Source organism: Adiantum capillus-veneris, chromosome 6, assembly GCF_014529385.1.
Source record: "Adiantum capillus-veneris isolate H3 chromosome 6, ASM1452938v2, whole genome shotgun sequence".
Classification (NCBI taxonomy): Eukaryota; Viridiplantae; Streptophyta; class Polypodiopsida; order Polypodiales; family Pteridaceae; genus Adiantum; species Adiantum capillus-veneris.
The window spans coordinates 53,009,536-53,027,625 of NC_140936.1; the positions used below are offsets into that span (position 1 = coordinate 53,009,536).

General features: G+C 45.5%; 1 protein-coding gene across 3 annotated transcripts in view; it reads right to left on the reverse strand.

The window, feature by feature from the left end:
• The window catches only part of LOC147455510 (pentatricopeptide repeat-containing protein At5g27110-like), a 39,234-nt gene extending 22,272 nt beyond the window's left edge, over positions 1-16,962 (reverse strand). For all 3 annotated transcript variants that reach the window (XM_086514271.1, XM_086514273.1, XM_086514272.1), the window contains exon 1: positions 14,306-16,962. In XM_086514271.1, the coding sequence (XP_086370397.1) occupies positions 14,865-16,742 (1,878 nt within the window). In that variant the 5' untranslated portion in view covers positions 16,743-16,962 and the 3' untranslated portion in view covers positions 14,306-14,864. The remainder of the gene's footprint in view (positions 1-14,305) is intronic.
• Positions 16,963-18,090: the final 1,128 nt, after the last annotated feature.

The following is an 18,090-nucleotide window of genomic DNA, read 5'->3' on the forward strand; positions in this document are numbered from 1 at the left end:
TCCCTTGATCGCCAGCAGACCCAGAACCACCAGCGTTTTTCACAAACGCTACCAGCAGTATCAGATTGGCCTAGCGTTTTTGCTACTGCTACCCTATGCTGCCAGCGTTTTCATATTCAGCCTGATTTGAAGCAGATGCAGCAGCGTTTTCAGCATTAGACACGACAGCAAATTCAGCCCTAGTTGGTTGCAGAAGATCCCCATTTTCAGCCATTAAAAAGGCAGTCAAAACAGTCATTTTCAGCCACCGAAACAGCCCCGAAATTCAGCACATAGAAGACCACAGATTTCAGCCCTAAAGTCGTCGTCGTCACCGGCATAGTCCCAGATTGCATCAGTCCATTGCATACGCATTGTACCACTTTGTGCAATCAATAAGTAGACCACTCTCGCCGACGAGAGTGGGGCCTTCGGAGGAGTGTTTTACAACGTCTCTGGTGTCGTATCTCTCTTCTCTCTTTCTCTCAGTCTCATACACTTGCACGCACAATATCCACTCACTTTGTTCGTGATCATAGAACTCTCCATAAAGACGGAAGGCTCTACCTTCCATAAGAACTAAAAGGAACCCTTGAGCACAGTTCGGAGCACTCATCTTGAGCAAAGCGCAAACAATCATTCTGTTGCACCTAACATTGGTATCAGAGCACTCCAGCCTGCTACAGAGCTTACTCCACAGGAGTGATGCAGTGAGAGAGAGGAGTGTTGGGAGCTCATTAGTGGCCTGACACTTTGGTTCATCTAGCGGGCCCGCTGTTTCCGCATCTTTGAGGCTCGCCCTGTGCCACCAGCAAAGACTGTTCGTGACTTTTGGCTAGAGCTGATCCATACTCTCAGAGGACAGCTTGAGGGACTACAGGGCAGCTCCGACCGCATGCGGGAGCGCCACGAGGCTTTCCTTCGACTCTGGCGCCCTGGGCCTTTCTACACCATTGTCCAGGGTGTGCTTAGATGGCACTACCGTCCACCTGTGTGGCTCTTCTCTCCTCCCATCTCTTGATTTAGCCTCATTATATATATGCTTTTTTTTCATTAGGAGAGTCTCCCCATCATGTTTGTTGTAGCCCTCTCTTGCAGAGGTGGTTGTAGCCCTATGGGCAGTTTTCATTAACTAATAGAAGGATCTTTTTCTCAAAAAAAAAAAAAAAAAAAAAAAACATTGGTATTAGAGCTTTGGCAGTGTTCTGTATCACTCAAGGAAAGAACCACAAGAATTTTTTTTGCTTGTTGAGGTCGCACGAACCCAAGTTCGCTTGGGCATGTCGATTCCTAATCGTGTTTTGTTGAAGAGTGACACGAATCCCAAGAAAGAAGGGCTTGTCCAACCTCCCCTTGTGTCTATTTTCACTCATTGAGAGCAGACCGTGCACTTAGCGGCCGGCCAATCGGCGTGTGAGGTGGGAAAAAGCAACCTTGGTGTGAGCGCAAGGCCGCCTAGGGGTGCGCCCACGGAAAAGAGTAGAACTCAGGTAAAGAGAAGATCCTGCAAGCGAAAGAGAACCTCAAGACCCTCAAGAACCCAAGAACCCAAGTTCCTCGTGAACTTAAGAACCCAAGACCCCCAAGAACCCAAGTTCCTCGTGAACTTAAGAACCCACAAGAACCCACGATTGCAGAATGGTCATCATTCGAAGCGGAATGGATACTTCGCTTGGAGGTGATGAGCATGAGAGAGGCGAAGAAGAATTTTCCCCACCAAGAGGTTTTTCCGACCCTTCCCCATCTACGACACCAATTGCATTAACTCCTATGAAGGAGTTGCCGCAGTTGTTTATGGACAAGAAGTTAGACCAAAAAGCAGAAATAGAGCGTGAAAACGAAGAAAAGATGGCAGCCATAGAGCGTCAATACACAGAAAGAGTGGCAGCCATACATCGCGAGAACAAAGCAAGACAAGCAGAATATGACCGCAAGACCAAAGCAAGAATGCAAGAGATGTTGCGACTCTTTTCTCAAATGCAGGCACAAATTCAACAGGATCGGGAAAAGGAGACTCTCTCGGTCTCTTCTTCTCCAAAGCAAGACACACAGGATTTGCATGATTGTGTGAAGCATGATGATGATTTGATTGACAATGATTTGCATGATGATTTGAATGACACTGATAAGCATGATGATTTGGATGCCAATGATTTGTATAATGTTTTGGATGCCAATGACAAGCATGATGATTTGCATGATCAAGATGTGATTTCTCACAAGCATGATGAGTTGCATGAAGATGATGTGATTGTTCACAAGGATGATGTGTTAGTGGATACTTTTTCTAGAGAAGCTAACCTCGTAGATTCGATCAATCACGAAGAACCGATCTTGGCTTTCGAGTCGAGGTCCAAAGAACCCCCACAGTACGATTCGATCATTCAGGAAGGATCGATCTTGGCTCTCGAGCCTAGGTCCAAAGAACCCTCACAGGAAGTATTATGTGTTCGCATGATTGATACGCACGCATTGTTCGAGTGTTTCATTCGTGATCGTTTCTTGTATTTTAGTCAGCATCGTTATGTGATCCCTTTTCCTAGGCATGACATATTGTATGTTGAGCACGTTTCACTCATGAATGAGCACGGATGTATGCGGATTATTCATGAAAAGCTGAAAAGTATGTATGTACGGAAGTCACATTCCATGTCTATTCCTTGGCATGACACAGTTTCCGAACGAGCACATGAAAGTATGAGCACGAAGCGTGGGCATTTCCGTTGTAAATTGCCACAGTTGATTGCTTTCGATCATAAGAGAAAGATTCGATCTCATTGTTTGCGTGTATGTGGTGAACGGTTTAGCACTCCGTCTATTTTTTCATCTACATTGCATGCACAGTCTTTGAGGAAGACAAGATTTTTTCCACTCACTTTACATGGAATAGGTATGTTCATGGTTTTGTGTTGGAAATGGTTTCAGGAATTTTCAGCCATGGAGATTCTTGAAGAAGAAAGAAGCATGACTCTTGACGAAGTTGAAGCAGTGAAGGAGCCACAGAAGACTTTGTGTTGCTTTCGGCACGGCCCAAAGAAGCAAGCGTTGCAGACCTTTATGAAGTTTAAGTACCGCACGACCCACACATCAAAGTGGGCCGGCACAGAGTCCCTTCCAGGATTCCGGATGCTATTGGCGATCTCCCTCGACGCCATACAGTTCGGTATCAGTACCTCACTTTGAAAAGGAGGGGATGTCACGTGACACATCCAACCCTATGTGTCTGTGGACAAGCTACAACATGATCAGGGTTCAGTCAGTCCAGTCAGTTTAGATTTAGAAGTGATCTGGCACTTTTGTGAGTCTATTCGTAGACCGTGCATGCCCAAACACTTAGTGTAGATGCATATCCTCTGGTTGCACACAGCATGATCATCAGTATTCCCTTCAGAATCCATCAGATTCAGTCAGGGGAATTTTCCAATGCATTTAGCCTATTTTCCCTATTTTTGGTATTTTTCACTTATTATTTTTAAGTGACTTCCCAACAAAAGTAGGTAGGGCAATTTTGCTAAGTTGTATAGAAGCAAACCCAAGTTAGCACTAAATGGCAGAAGAGACAGCAGGAGCAGGAGCACATGCTCAACAGGCACCTTCTCAGCAGGAACCCCGCAGTACCCTCAGCATCGCCACATTCAACCTAGCCTTTTGTTCTCCACCAACACCTAGCCCTTGCGTTTTTGCATACCATCAGCACCCCCACAACCCTCGCGTTTTCAACCATCCCTTGATCGCCAGCAGCAGACCCAGAACCACCAGCGTTTGTCACAAACGCTACCAGCAATACCAGACTGGCCTAGCGTTTTTGCTACTGCTACCCTATGCTGCCAGCGTTTTCATAATTAGCCTGATTTGAAGCAGATGCAGCAGCGTTTTCAGCATTAGACACGACAGCAAATTCAGCCCTAGTTGGTTGCAGAAGATCCCCATTTTCAGCCATTAAAAAGGCAGTCAAAACAGTCATTTTCAACCACCGAAACAGCGCCGAAATTCAGCGCATAGAAGACCACAGATTTCAGCCCTAAAGTCGTCGTCGTCATCACCGTCGTCGTCACCGTCCTAGTCCCAGATTGCATCAGTCCATTGCATACGCATTGTACCACTTTGTGCGATCAATAAGTAGATCACTCTCGCCGACAAGAGTGGGGCCTTTGGAGGAGGGTTTTACAACGTCTCTAGTGTCGTATCTCTCTTCTCTCTTTCTCTCAGTCTCATACACTTGCACGCACAATATCCACTCACTTTGTTCGTGATCATAGCACTCTCCATAAAGACGGAACCTAGAACCTTCCATAAGAACTAAAAAGGAACCCTTGAGCACAGTTCGGAGCACTCATCTTGAGCAAAGCGCAAACAATCATTCCGCTGCACCTAACATTTAATTTAGAAGCTTTTGGGGCTCTGCTCTTGGAATCCCTTGTACTGTTTATAAGTGCCCTAGGGGGAGCCTAGGGGCCACTCCCCGAGAGCATCTAGATGCAAAGTCTCAGAGAGTGTTGGACCCTCGAGAGTTGTACTTTTGAGAAGTGCTATAATAAAGAAATACAGAAAGGGGCGCCAACCTTTAGGGCCAACAAGTCTTGGCTCAGAACTCCGCCTAGTCGTGTGGTCTCTCTCTCTCTCACATAAATATTTAAGTGTTTGAAGTGTTAAAGTGTGAAGTTTGCAGTTATCTGTCTGTTTCCATCTAGACCCTCGCCGGAAGTGATTACAATCACTTGCACATTTGACGTGCAAGACCGGCTGTGCGACCCATTGGTAGGTGGCACATAGTGTAGGAAGTGTGCGGAAGCAGAGAGAGAGAGAGAGAGAGAGAGAGAGAGAGAGAGAGAGAGAGAGAGAGAGACGAGAAACATAAACGCATGTGGAAGGGGAGGGCGATCGGCCCCCCACTCTCTCTATATCGCTGTAGCCAAGTGCTGGGCAATACATAATGACAAGTCGCTCTAGCACCCTATATATATTGGGTCCAAGGTGAGGTTGGGCAAAAACCCACAACCCACCTCAAGGGAAAAACCCACGACCATCTAAATATGAGTGGAGGGAGCCTGGACAAATGACCAGGCGATCGGCCCAAAAACTGGGCGGCCAGACAATGCAGCCTATATGCGTGTATACTTGGTTGGTGCGATTCAGATTGGGCAGGAAATCCAGATACTCGGTGCTCTAGTACAGGAGTAGTTTTCACACTCGGCTCAGGACCCATTTCATGGAGCAGTAAGCGGCAACCCACCGTTGCGCTATCTTCTACAAAGGCGGAGTACAGAGCAGCTTGCTATGCTGCTTGTGAGGCCATATGGATACGGCCATTAATGGGAGAGTTGTGTTTTCCCCAGACAGCTACGACTTGTCTTTTGTGCGACAATCAATGTTGCATTGCTATTGCCAAGAACCCTATCTCTCACGCTCGGACAAAGCACATTAAGGTGCAGTACCACTATGTTCGGGAGCGGGTTTTGGCTGGAGATCTTCATTTGGAGTATGTTCCTACAGCGGACAATGCAACAGACATCTTCACGAAGGCTATACCTCAGTGGACTTTGGCTTCTTATGTTCGACTCCTCTGTGTTGTCTCAACATCGAGTGCTAAGAGGGGGTATTAGAGTTACACCACCGTTGCTTCGCCATTTTGTATGGCTAGTGATTGTCCCGGGTTGGCCACCCATCGCACATCATGTAGATTGCATGGGCGTACACTTTTAGCACGTGTCCGGCCGGTCATTTTTTGAGCCTGGCTTGGTGCACACATTTTTAGCCATTTTTGGGCTTTTATGTTTTTTGCACCAATTACACATTTTTGCCCTACCTCAACCTAAGATTCTATGAATAGAATGCTTAGGGTCTTGTAGTCATACAGATTGTGTATTGAGAGCATCATTTGCATTTGCAGAGCACTTGTGTTTTCTCTCTCTCTCTCTCTCTCTCTCTCTCTCTCTCTCTCTCTCTCTCTCTCTCTCTCTCTCTCTCTCTCTCTAGCGTTTTCAGCGCGCGTGGCTCACACTCTTTCGCTGCTGGCTCTCACACATAGACGGTTGAGTCTCTCCAACTCTTGGATGTGCTTGTAAGGGCAACACATGCAAGAGAAGGGAACCAACAATATTGCTTTCTTACTTGTTTGATGGTGATTCCATGCTGAATCTTCAGCCTATACACTTGTAATTCTAGAGGAATAGACATATTTCCTAGGAAGAGGCCCGATTGTTGGAAAGGGCCCGGCTGTTCTGGGTCAGTGGTGTGTCACTCTCAATCTTCTCTCTCTATCTCTCTCTCTCTAATCTGTCTTTCTCAGTCTTTCAAGTTATCCATATCTTCATGCACCATTTGTCACGTAACACATCCAACTCTATGTGTTTGTGGACAAGCTACACCATAGCAGGGTTCCCGTCAGTCCAATCAGTGTAGATTAGAAGTGATTTGGCACTTCTGTGAGTCTATTCGTAGACCGTGCATGCCCAGTCACTCAGTGTAGATGCATATCCTCTGGTTGCACACCGCATAAGTATAAGCATTTCCATCAAATTCCATCAGAGTCAGTTTGGGGATTTTTCAAGTGACTTTATCCTATTTTTCCCTATTTTTAACATTTTTCACTTATTTATTAAGTGACTTTTGTTGGGTACTCAATAGGGAAAATTGGGTAAGTTTATATATAAGCAAACCCAAGTTATCACAATAGGGCAGATGAGCAAGGAGCACAGCACGCTACCAAGCAATAGGTGTTCCCTCCCTCTCTCAGCAAGACCCTCCCCAAACCATCTTGGTGAGGCCACTTCATATTCAGCCATCAGCGTTTTGGATCACCATCTAGCCTCTCTCTCCCCTTGGCGTTTCCATCACCTGCAACATCGCCATCAAGCCTCCTTGCCTGGCGTTTTTCCCCTACCACCGGCTGCCATATTCAGCGTTTTGACTCAGCGATTTCAGCCAAGGGCAGCGTTTTACTAACGCTAGCAATGCTGCCATTTTCAGCGTTTTTCAGCATGGGAAATACCTGCAATTCCAGCGTTTTCAGCCCACGACAGTGACGTAAAAACGCAGCCAGATAAGTGCAAGAAATTCAGCGTTTTTTATCCTCATACGAGCCTCGACAAGTGGGTCATTTTCAGCCTTAAAAACAGCAGTAAAAAACCAGTCATTTTCAGCCCCCAAAGTGGTCCAGATTCTCAGCCTTTACTCCTTTGTGGACAGCAGATAGAAGAGCATCGAATTCAGCCCTAAAGTCTTCATCGTCATCATCGACATAGTCACCGTTTGCATCAGTTCATGCATCATCATTGTACACCTTTGTGCAATCAAAAGTAGACCACTCTCGCCGACGAGAGTGGTGCCTTCGGAGGAGGGTTTTACAACCTCTCGGGTGTCGTATCTCTTTTCTCTCCTTCTCTCAGTCTCATACACTTGCACGCACAATATCCACTCACTTTGTCCGTGATCATAGCACTCTCCATAAAGACGGAAGGCTCTCTCCTTCCCTAAGAACTAAAAGGAACCTTGAGCAATATAGATCACTAATCTTGAGAAAATACAACATTCATTCCACTGCACCTTACATTGGTATCAAAGCTTTGGAAGTGTCCTGTACTAATCAAGGGAAGAACCACAAAGAACCACAAGAATTTTTTTGCTTGTTGCGATCGCACAAACCCAAGTTTACTTGGGCGTGTCGATTCCTAATCGTGTTTCGTTGAAGAGTGACAGGAATCCCAAGAAAGAAGGGCTTGTCCAGCCTCCCCTTGTGTCTCTTTTCACTCATTGAGAGCGGACCGTGCACTTAGCGGCCGGCCAATCGACGTGAGGTGGGAAAAAGCAACCTCGGTGTGAGCGCAAGGCCGCCAAGGGGTGCGCCCGCGGAAAAGAGTAGAACTCGGGTGAAGAGAAGATCCTTCTCCAACGCGATTTGCAAGCAAAAGAAAACCTCAAGAACCTCAAGACCCTCAAGAACCAAGTTCCTCGTGAACTTAAGAACCAAAGATCCTAGTGCATGGTCGTCACCCGAAGCGGAATGGATACTTCGCATTCAGGTGATGAGCATGAGAGAGGCGACGAAGGATTTTCCCCACCAGGAGATTTTTCCAACCCTCCCCCTTCGCCATCTACGCCACGAGTTGTCCTAACTCCTATGGAGATGATGGTCAAGTCGATGTTGGACATGATGGCACAACAACAAGAAATGAATCGAGTTGCGTTGGCACAACTCGCAAGCAAAGCAGAACAACAAGAAGCTCGGGACTGTGAGCGCGACGACAGAATTGCAAGAATTGCCGCAGAACAAACAGCTAAAGACCGTGAACAAGAAGCTAAGGACTGTGAGCAAGCAGCCAAGGACCGCGAGCGTGACGAAAGAAACGCCAGACTTGCCGCACAACAAGAAGACAAGCGCCTTGCTTTCGAACACGAGCTCGACGCAAGAAAAGAAAGAAAAGAACTAAGAAAGGAGGAAGCGGCAGCACGACGCGCGGCTTTGGAGGCCGAGCGTGAAGCTCAAAGGGAGCTACGCACTCGAGAATTGCTTGCCCAAGTACTAGCCTCGAAGACCGAACCACCCAAAGATCGTGGGAGTTCCTCAAGTGGTACAAGCCACGATGCGGATTCCAACAACCCAGTTACCGAAAAGTTGACTTTCAGTAAGTATGATGGTAAGATGGATGCTATGGTTATTCATTCTTGGTTGCATCAATTTAATGCTTATTTGGTGACAACTAAGAAAACAGGAAATAGCAAAGTTTTGACGGCAGCTATGTACCTAGCCGGTGATGCCATCAATTGGTACCATGCATGGCAAGAGACACAGCTAGCCGCGCATCTAGAGGCAGCCGACGATTTCACGCCCCTCTCTTTTAGTTGGGCTGATTTCCAAGACGAGCTCAAGGCGCGGTTAATGCCACCTCAGTACCTCGCACGATTGAAAGAGGACTGGCGCAATCTCAAGCAACATGGTATGCCTGTCATGTCTTTTTCTAACTATGTTGCAGCTAGGCACAATTGCGCAAATCGGATGATGAGAGCAAAGAGGATTTTCTCTTTGGGTTAGACGAATACATCAAGTTTAATGTCGAAGTCTTTGACCCCGCGGATCTCAACAAGGCGGTAGCAATCACTCTCGCCCAAGAGATGAAGCACAACAAGGGAAAGCCTAAGAAGAACAAGTCTTCTCAAGGGACCTCTCAGAATTCTCACAACACACAGAATGGTAAGAATGGTAATTCTTCTAGCCCTTCTTCCTCTAATTCCTCGGAAAAGAACTCTAACAATGAATCTAAGGGTAAAGTTAAAGCACCTGCAAAACCTAAGCTAACCCCTGATGAAAAAGCTTCACAAGGAATTATAGGAGGATACATCACGGCTGAAGAACAAGTGATTTATGCTAAGGAAGGTAGATGTTTTCAATGTCACGTCAAGGGTCACATTAAGAAGGCCTGTCCTAAGACAGTCCCACCTAAAGAACCAAAGGCACCCACAGCTACCACAAGCACTGTCACAACACAACCTGCATCTTCTCCTGACTCTAACACACACATTGATGAATCTCTATTGAAGTGTTATGGTCATGTAAAGGGGCAGCGTTTTATCATATTGTTTGATCCAGGCAGTATGAATGATGTGATTAGTCCCCTTCTCGTTGAGAGAGCCCGCCTAGAGGTTAGTCAGAAAGCTCCTCTCGAGGTTTCTGGCTTTGCTCCTGATATGGACTCTCTCATCACGAAGGAGTGCCTTGATGTGATGTTTACCGTTCAACAAGCTTCTTTTCGTAGGACATTTCTTGTATCTCCTCTCTCAGGATGTGATGATGTTGGGCATTAAATGGTTTCATGAACTTGACGCTCACATTAAATTTGGTGCTAACACGATCACTTTACATTCCGACATTGATTCCCCCCTCATCATTCATGTTGAGGAGGACTTGCTTTCTTTGCCTCTCATCTCGCATGTACAGGTAAAGCGTGAATTAAGACGAGGAGCACAAGCGGCATTCATCTATGCTGCCCCAGTTTTCGAGAGCATTCAAGCTCCATGTAAGTATTTGGAGTTGTTTACGAAGTTTAAACATCGCTTTTTGCAAGATGATCTTCCACCTAGTCTCCCACCCGAGCGGCCGGAGGACCATCGCATCGAGCTTATGGAGGGAGCACAGCCTATCAGTAAGGCTCCCTACCGTTTGAACAAGTCACAGGAGGAAGAGTTAGAGCGACAACTCACGGAGTTGATGGCTAGAGGATTCATACGTCCTAGTGTAAGTCCTTTTGCTGCCCCTATTTTGTTTGTTCACAAAAAGGATGGTTCGTCTCCTTTGTGTGTTGATTACAGGGCATTAAACAAGATAACCGTCAAGAACAAGTTTCCGATGCCTCGCATTGAGTATATCCTCGATAGACTCAATGGGGCAAAGGTTTTCAGCAAGGTCGATCTCAAAAGTAGATACCATCAGGTACGGGTATTCAAAGGCGACATTTTCAAGACCGCCTTTCGCACCAAGCGAGGGCAATGGGAGTATATTGTTATGCCTTTTGGATTGACAGGAGCCGTGGGTACATTCAATCGTCTCATGATAAGTCGTTTCGGCGATATGGTCGGTGTATGTGTGTTCATCTTTTTAGATGATATTCTCATTTTTTCTGCATCTTGGGAGCAACATGAAAGAGATGTTGAAAGGGTACTAACTCGTTTGGATGAGTGTCAGTTATACATTGCAGCTAAGAAGTCTGAATTTTTTCTTACTGAAGTCACTTATCTGGGTTATATCATTTCTCCAGAAGGCGTCAAGCTAGACCCCGCAAAGGTGGAACAGGTTCGTAAATGGGATTTGCCCAAAACTGCATATGATGTGCGTTCTTTTCTTGGTTTATGTCAAGCATATAGTTCGCACATAGAGAATTTTGCACGCATTGCTGCACCTATGACTGATGTTTTGAAAGGGGTAAAGACTCGCCGTCAGCACGTAGACTTGTCCAAGGCAGCCATTGAGGCTTTCGCAGCTCTCAAGGTTGCAGTGACAGAAGCACCGTGTCTTATCCTTGCCTCTTGGGATGATCCCTTTGAGATATGGACGGATGCGAGCAATGTCGCCATAGGCGTTGTGCTCCAACAGCATGGTCGTCCTGTAGCTTTTCTTAGCCGGAAGCTCAATAGTGCGAAAAAGAATTATTCAATTTATGATAAAGAACTTTTGTCTGTCATTCACTCTCTTAAGCATTGGAAGCATTTTTTGTATGGTAGAGAGTTTACAGTGCGCACAGATCATCAAGCCCTCAAGTGGCTCCAGTCTATGCCTAGTGCACATTGGAGTGATCGCCAAGCGCGGTGGTCACAATTTTTTGAGCAATTTGGAGGTTTGATTGAGTATGTGCCTGGAAAAGCTAACCCTGTTGCAGATGCGTTGAGTCACAAAGGATAGATTTTGGCTCTTGAGTCAAGAACCACATTTTCTATACAGGGTGAGTCTTTTGACAGCATGAAGAATCAGTATGCAGATTCGGAGTTTGGTAAGTATTGGTTGCAGGCTCTTGCTTCCCAAGGGCCCAGCAACTATCTCATTCGTGATAGATTGTTATTTTTTCGTCAGCGTTTATGTGTGTTGCCCTCTCTCAGGCAAACCATATTGCATGATGCACATGATTCTCTCGTGGGTGGGCACAGGGGTATGAACACCACATTGGAAAAGATTGAACGTTTTTTTTATTGGCCTAAAATGCGGAAAGATGTGTTTCGTTATGTCACACAGTGCACTATATGTCAAAAAATGAAAGCTCCTCTGGGTAAGCAGCAAGGCCTCTTGCTTCCGCTGCCTATTCCCGAGGGACCTTTTCAGGATATCTCTATGGATTTTGTGACTAACTTACCACCAAGTCTGCATTCAAGGAACACTCAATGTTTAACAATTGTTGATTGTTTCAGCAAATTTTGCATGTTGATTCCTTATAAAGCCACAGTTACTGCACAGGGTATTGCACGATTGTTCATTAAGCATTGGTACCCCCTCTGTGGTTTGCCAAAGTCCATTGTTTCAGATAGGGATGTTAAGTTCACGTCCAACTTTTGGCGTGCACTCTTTGAAAATTTTGGCATAAAGTTGAATTTTTCATCCGCTTTTCATCCACAGTCAAATGGTCAAACCGAAATTTATAATCAGTTGGCTTTTGATGTGTTAAAATCTTATGTTCATGATCAACAGTCTCAATGGGAGCTCTATCTCCCATTGGTTCAGGCTATTCTTTTCTTCTGCTATTGGTCGAACTCCGTATGAGGTAGCTTTTGGCCGTCCGTTCCAGTCACTTTTGACTAGATCGGTCAGTCAAATGCCTGATACCAATGCTGCGAGTCAGTCATTGGATGAGATTTTTGAGAGTGGAGCTTCGGCTAAGCAAGGCTCAGGAATCTTATTCTCCACAGGCTAACAAGCATCGTTAGGAGGTCTAGATTAAGGAAGGAGATTGGGTGTATCTACAAATCATGAATCAGCTTCTTAAGCAAGTTGGAAAGAAATGTCCTAAGTTATCTTTTCGTATGTATGGTCCATTTCCAGTCATCAAAGAGATTAATGAGGTTTCAATGAAATTGCAATTGCCTAACTCATGGTCTATGCACAACGTTTTCTATGTTTCTTGGTTGAAAGTGTTTCAGGGAACACCTCCAAAGGACGTTTCGGAAGAAGAGGAACCGGAGATCATCGATGAAGCTAAAGTCATGGAGCCGGAGCAAGTCTTGTTGCATCTGTTTCGCCATGGTTCGAAGAAACAAGTACGACAATATTTTTTGAAGTTCAAAAATCGAGGAACCCATGAAGCGGTGTGGGTAGACGAAGAGTTCTTCAAGGATTATCCAGAGTTGTTGGCAAACTACAAGGAAGCCATGCAGCTCGGTACCAGTACCTCACTTTAAAAAGGAGGGAATGTCACGTGACACATCCAACCCTATGTGTCCGTGGACAAGCTACACCATAGCAGGGTTCCCATCAGTCCAATCAGTGTGGATTAGAAGTGATCTCGCACTTTTGTGAGTCTATTCGTAGACCGTGCATGCCCAGTCACTCAGTGTAGATGCATATCCTCTGGTTGCACACCGCATAAGCATAAGCATTTCTATCAAAATCCATCAGAGTCAGTTTGGGGATTTTTCAAGTGACTTTATCCTATTTTTAACATTTTTCACTTATTTATTAAGTGACTTTTGTTGGGTACTCAATAGGGAAAATTGGGTAAGTTAATATATAAGCAAACCCAAGTTAGCACAATAGGGCAGATGAGCAAGGAGCACAGCAGGCTACCAAGCAATAGGTGTTCCCTCCCTCTCTCAGCAAGATCCTCCCCAAGCCATCTTGGTGAGGCCACTTCATATTCAGTCATGAGCGTTTTGGATCGCCATCTAGCCTCTCTCTCCCCTTGGCGTTTCCATCACCTGTATCATCGCCATCAAGCCTCCTTGCCTGGCGTTTTTCCCCTACCACACAGGCTGCCATATTCAGCGTTTTGACTCAGAGATTTCAGCCAAAGGGCAGCATTTTCAGCCCCCAAAGTCGTTCAGATTCTCAGCCTTTACCCCTTTGTGGACAGCAGATAGAAGAGCATCGAATTCAGCCCTAAAGTCTTCATCGTCGTCATCGACATAGTCACCATTTGCATCAGTTCATGCATCATCATTGTACACCTTTGTGCAATCAAAAGTAGACCACTCTCGCCGACGAGAGTGGGGCCTTCGGAGGAGGGTTTTACAACCTCTCGGGTGTCATATCTCTTTTCTCTCCTTCTCTCAATCTCATACACTTGCACGCACAATATCCACTCACTTTGTTCGTGATCATATCAATCTCCATAAAGACGGAAGGCTCTCTCCTTCCCTAAGAACTAAAAGGAACCTTGAGCAATATAGATCACTAATCTTGAGAAAATACAACATTCATTCCGCTGCACCTTACACCATTTAACCCCCTTTTGGCAACCTCTTCCTCACAATTTGCTGACAATTGTGTTCTCCCTAAACCCATGCTCCCTCGTACCAGATGAAGTAGCTTAGTGTGTAAGTCAGCCAGATGTTCAAATCATTAGCTGGTCTCCCTAAACAGTCAGCCAACTCATTAAATAGAGTCAGATTGTGTTGGATCTCGTATACTAAGATCATGCTAGACGGGGCAAGCAAAGTCATCAAGCAAAAGCGGTATTTTTTATATCAAGTTTCTCAGCAACAAAATGCTCAATGAGCAACATGTGAAATCAACAGTCTCACCAAAAATGTTATACACCCTAGTCAATTTCAAGATTGCATTGATTACGACAGTACCCAGAAATGACAGAACACTGTTAATAGAACAATAGTGTTTGCATTGAACACATACCTATGAGGTGGATGCAGGCGACAGAAGCCTCTGGCTGAAGATTGAAGAGAGCTCTCTCCGAGCTGATGATGCACAGGAGATGATGATCATGCGTCCTGTTTGATGAACAAGCAGATGACCAACACCTTTTATTGTGCTGCAGGGACTGCGCACAAAAGGGATTGCCTTGTGGATTTGAAAGGCAAATAATTGGTTGCGAAGCTAGCGCCTAGCCGAGCTTTGCTGTCCAACAATCCCCTCAGGATGGCCATGCACTGGCAGTTTGAGCATGTCTTCAAAGGCGCATATGGCCTCCTTTTCTTTAAGTGGCATAGTAATGTGTCCAGAGGGGCTGCTATACAGCAGATGCAGGAGGGGCAGTCAGCAGATTTTGGTTGGAGGCAATAGAACCAGATAAATTGTGACTGTTTTGGACTACAAATAAAGGGAGCAGAGCTTTGTTAGAGTTGACAAGCACTGCCCACAACACCTATTTTGTTCAGCACCTTAAACAGTTAGCTTGTGTATCCCTAGATTTTCAATCTGATTTTCAGTCCCTTTCCTCCTGTTTTATCTATCCTTATCGATTGGATTGTTCAAATACCCACCTTGCAACATCAATGTTGCCACATTTTCTACAAAAAGCAAGCAGAGCAGACCAGACAGCAGTATCACCAAGAGTTGGCAATTTCTTGATTACTGCTACAGCCCTGTCAAGGTTCCCTGCATGCCTAAAAAGATCAACCATACAAGTGTAATGCTCTAAACCTGGCCTGATGCAATAGTCTGAGCTCATACGAGCAAAAAGATTTTGGCCATCGTCCAGCAGACCAGAAAGACTGCATGAATTGAGCAGGGAGGATAATGTGACTGCATCAGGAGGGATACCCTTATGTTGCATCTGCACAAAACAATTCAATGCCTCCACACCAAGGCCCTTTTGTGCATAGCCTGCTATTAATGCAGACCAAGGGACAACATCAGCTCCAGGAAGTTCGTCAAGCACTCTTTGTGCTATCTCAAGTGCACCACATTTCGCGTACATGTCCACTAGAGCACTGCCAAGAATTACATCAGTCGCCAACACTCCCTGTTTAGCCATCTCATCATGGATTTGTTCTCCCTTTTCAATAAATCCAAAACTTGCACAGGCTTTCAAGATGGAAGTAAATGTCACCGCATTTGGAGAGATACCCTCCAACTGCATTCTTTTCAAAGTTTCCAGGGCAGTATTACCCTGCCCCTGTTCAACATACCCTGCTATAAGTGTTGACCAGGAGACGACGTTTCTCGCAGGAAGGTCCTCAAAGACCTGTAGAGCTTTGGCTAAAGCACCACATTTCAGATACATACTCACCAATGCATTGCCAAGAGCAACATTATTTCTCAGCAATCCTTTTCTAATGATCTCATTATGAAGTTGCTCCCCTTTATTGCCATCTCTAACGGTGCCACAAGCTTTCAAAGCGCAGACTAAGGTCAATGCATTTGGAAAGTGTCCCTCACGTTGCATACGCTCAAAACAAGTCAAAGCAAGCTCACCTTCCTCATGTTGAGCATATGCTGCAATGAGTGCAGACCAGGAAACAACATCACGAACAGGAAGCTCTTCCAGCACTTGATGTGCTCTTGCAAGTGCTCCACACTTGCCATACATATCAACTAAAGCAGTACCAAGCGCCAGATGCTTATTCAGTAACCCCTCCTTCACAATCTCATCATGGACTTTTACTCCCATGTCAATCGCTCCTATGCTACCACAGGCTTCCAGGACACAAGTGAAGGTCACTACGCTCGGGAAAACACCCTCGTTTTGCATCCTTTCAAAACACTTCAAAGCAATATTGCCCTGCCTTTGCTGGGCATATGCTGCAATCATTACATTCCAACAAATTGTGTCTCTCTTGGGGAGCTCTTGAAGAACCTGTTGTGCTTCAGCAAGTGCACCACATTTACATAACATATCTACCAAAGCTGTGCCAAGCACAATATCATGTTGTAATAATCCCTGTTCGACTATTTCGACATGAAGTTGTCTCCCCTTGTCAACAGCTCCTATGCTACCACAAGCTTTTAAGACACAAGCAAAGGCCACCGCATCTGGAGGAACGCCTGCATGTTGCATGCGTTCAAAACAGTTGAGACCATCTTCAGGCTGCCCATTTCGAACATATGCAGAGATAAGTACAGTCCAAGCGATTGCATCCTGAAAAGGGAGCCCAACCACCAACGTGTGGGCATTGATAAGGGCACCACAATCCACATACATATTGATTAGTGCATCAACTATGGAAGAGCGCACGGTAAGAAGACCCAGCCTGAGAAGCTCTGCGTGGAGTTTGACACCCGTGTCAAGATCTTCCTTCTTGCCAGTGACCCTGAGTAGGGATACAAAGGCAGCACTATCAATTTTCGGATTTTGAAGGGTCCGTGCTGTCCATCTCGTCTTCTGCATCATCTAATCTCTTGATTATTGTAGCTGCACTTTGCCTGAGCTTCTTGGAGCCCCATGAAGCCGGGCTATGGAGCTTACACTTCCAGCTCGCAGGTCTTCTCATGCTGTATACAAGCAACGCGACACTGCATGTGAGAAATACTATGGAGTGATCAGAATCGAGCCTACTAATGAGTTGCACTAAGTACTAATAAAATTAGTGGTATTTAGAGCCAAGTCCCGCTACAGGTATAAGTTTAGTGGGATTTATTGGCACTGCCTGGTAGTGATCTAGGGGTGGTGCCTATCGAATGTTGTACATTTTAAAGGTATTTTAAGATTTAAGATGTTACTTTCCATCATTTCTTTTGAGCGATGCTTTGTAGGAGATTCATGCAGAAATAAGGTTTATGTAGAAAAGGAATTGTCAATAGGCCTCAGCAGCGGTGCAAGGTGATTCGTGCAGAAGGAGCTGCAAAACTCTCTCTCTCTCTCTCTCTCTCTCTCTCTCTCTCTCTTCCTTCTTGCAGGTAGAGATATAGGGGCGGTGCCTACCGAATGTGGTACACATTTTTTAGGCTTTTTAAAGCTATTTTAAGATTCAAGATGCTACTTTCTAGTGCTTCTTTTGAGTGATGCTTTGTAGGAGATTCGTGCAAAAATAGCGTTTGTGTAGAAAAGGATTTGTCGACAGGCCTAGCAGCAGCGCAAGAAGATTCGTGCAAAAGGAGCTGCAAAAGACACTCTCTCTCACTACAAGAGGTACTTCACATTAGCGACACTCGCAGTGTGACGCTCAAAAGTGAACATCCATAGCGTCGTTATGGGCGTCGCTATTTGATTTCTTGCATAGCGACGCCCATAGCGATGCGTATAGCGACGCCGACAAGGGTAAAAATAAATCAAGAGCGCCCGAAAACTCAGATCTCAAGTCTGAGTTTTCGACGCTCAAGCAAAGAGGTAACCCGCGCTCTCCCTCTCTCTCTCTTTCTTCCCCCCCCCCCACACACACACACACACAAACACATACACGAGGAGAAGAAGGAGAGCCAGGTATGCTCCTTCCCTCTCCTCTCTCTCATGTTCCCTTCCCCTCTTTCTCTCTCTATCACACACACACATTGTGTCTTTAAGAGAGAGAGAGAGAGAGAGAGAGAGAGAGAGAGAGAGAGCACACATGCATAAACAAAAAAAAACACACACACACATGCATAAACAAAGAATGCATACACACACACATTGAAAAAGAGAGAGAGATAGAGTAAAGAGAGAGAAAGATATAAAACAAAGAGAAAGAGAGAGAGAGAGAGAGAGAGGAGAAAACAAAGAGAAAGAGAATAAAAAACCAAAGAGAGAGAGAGAGACAGAGGGG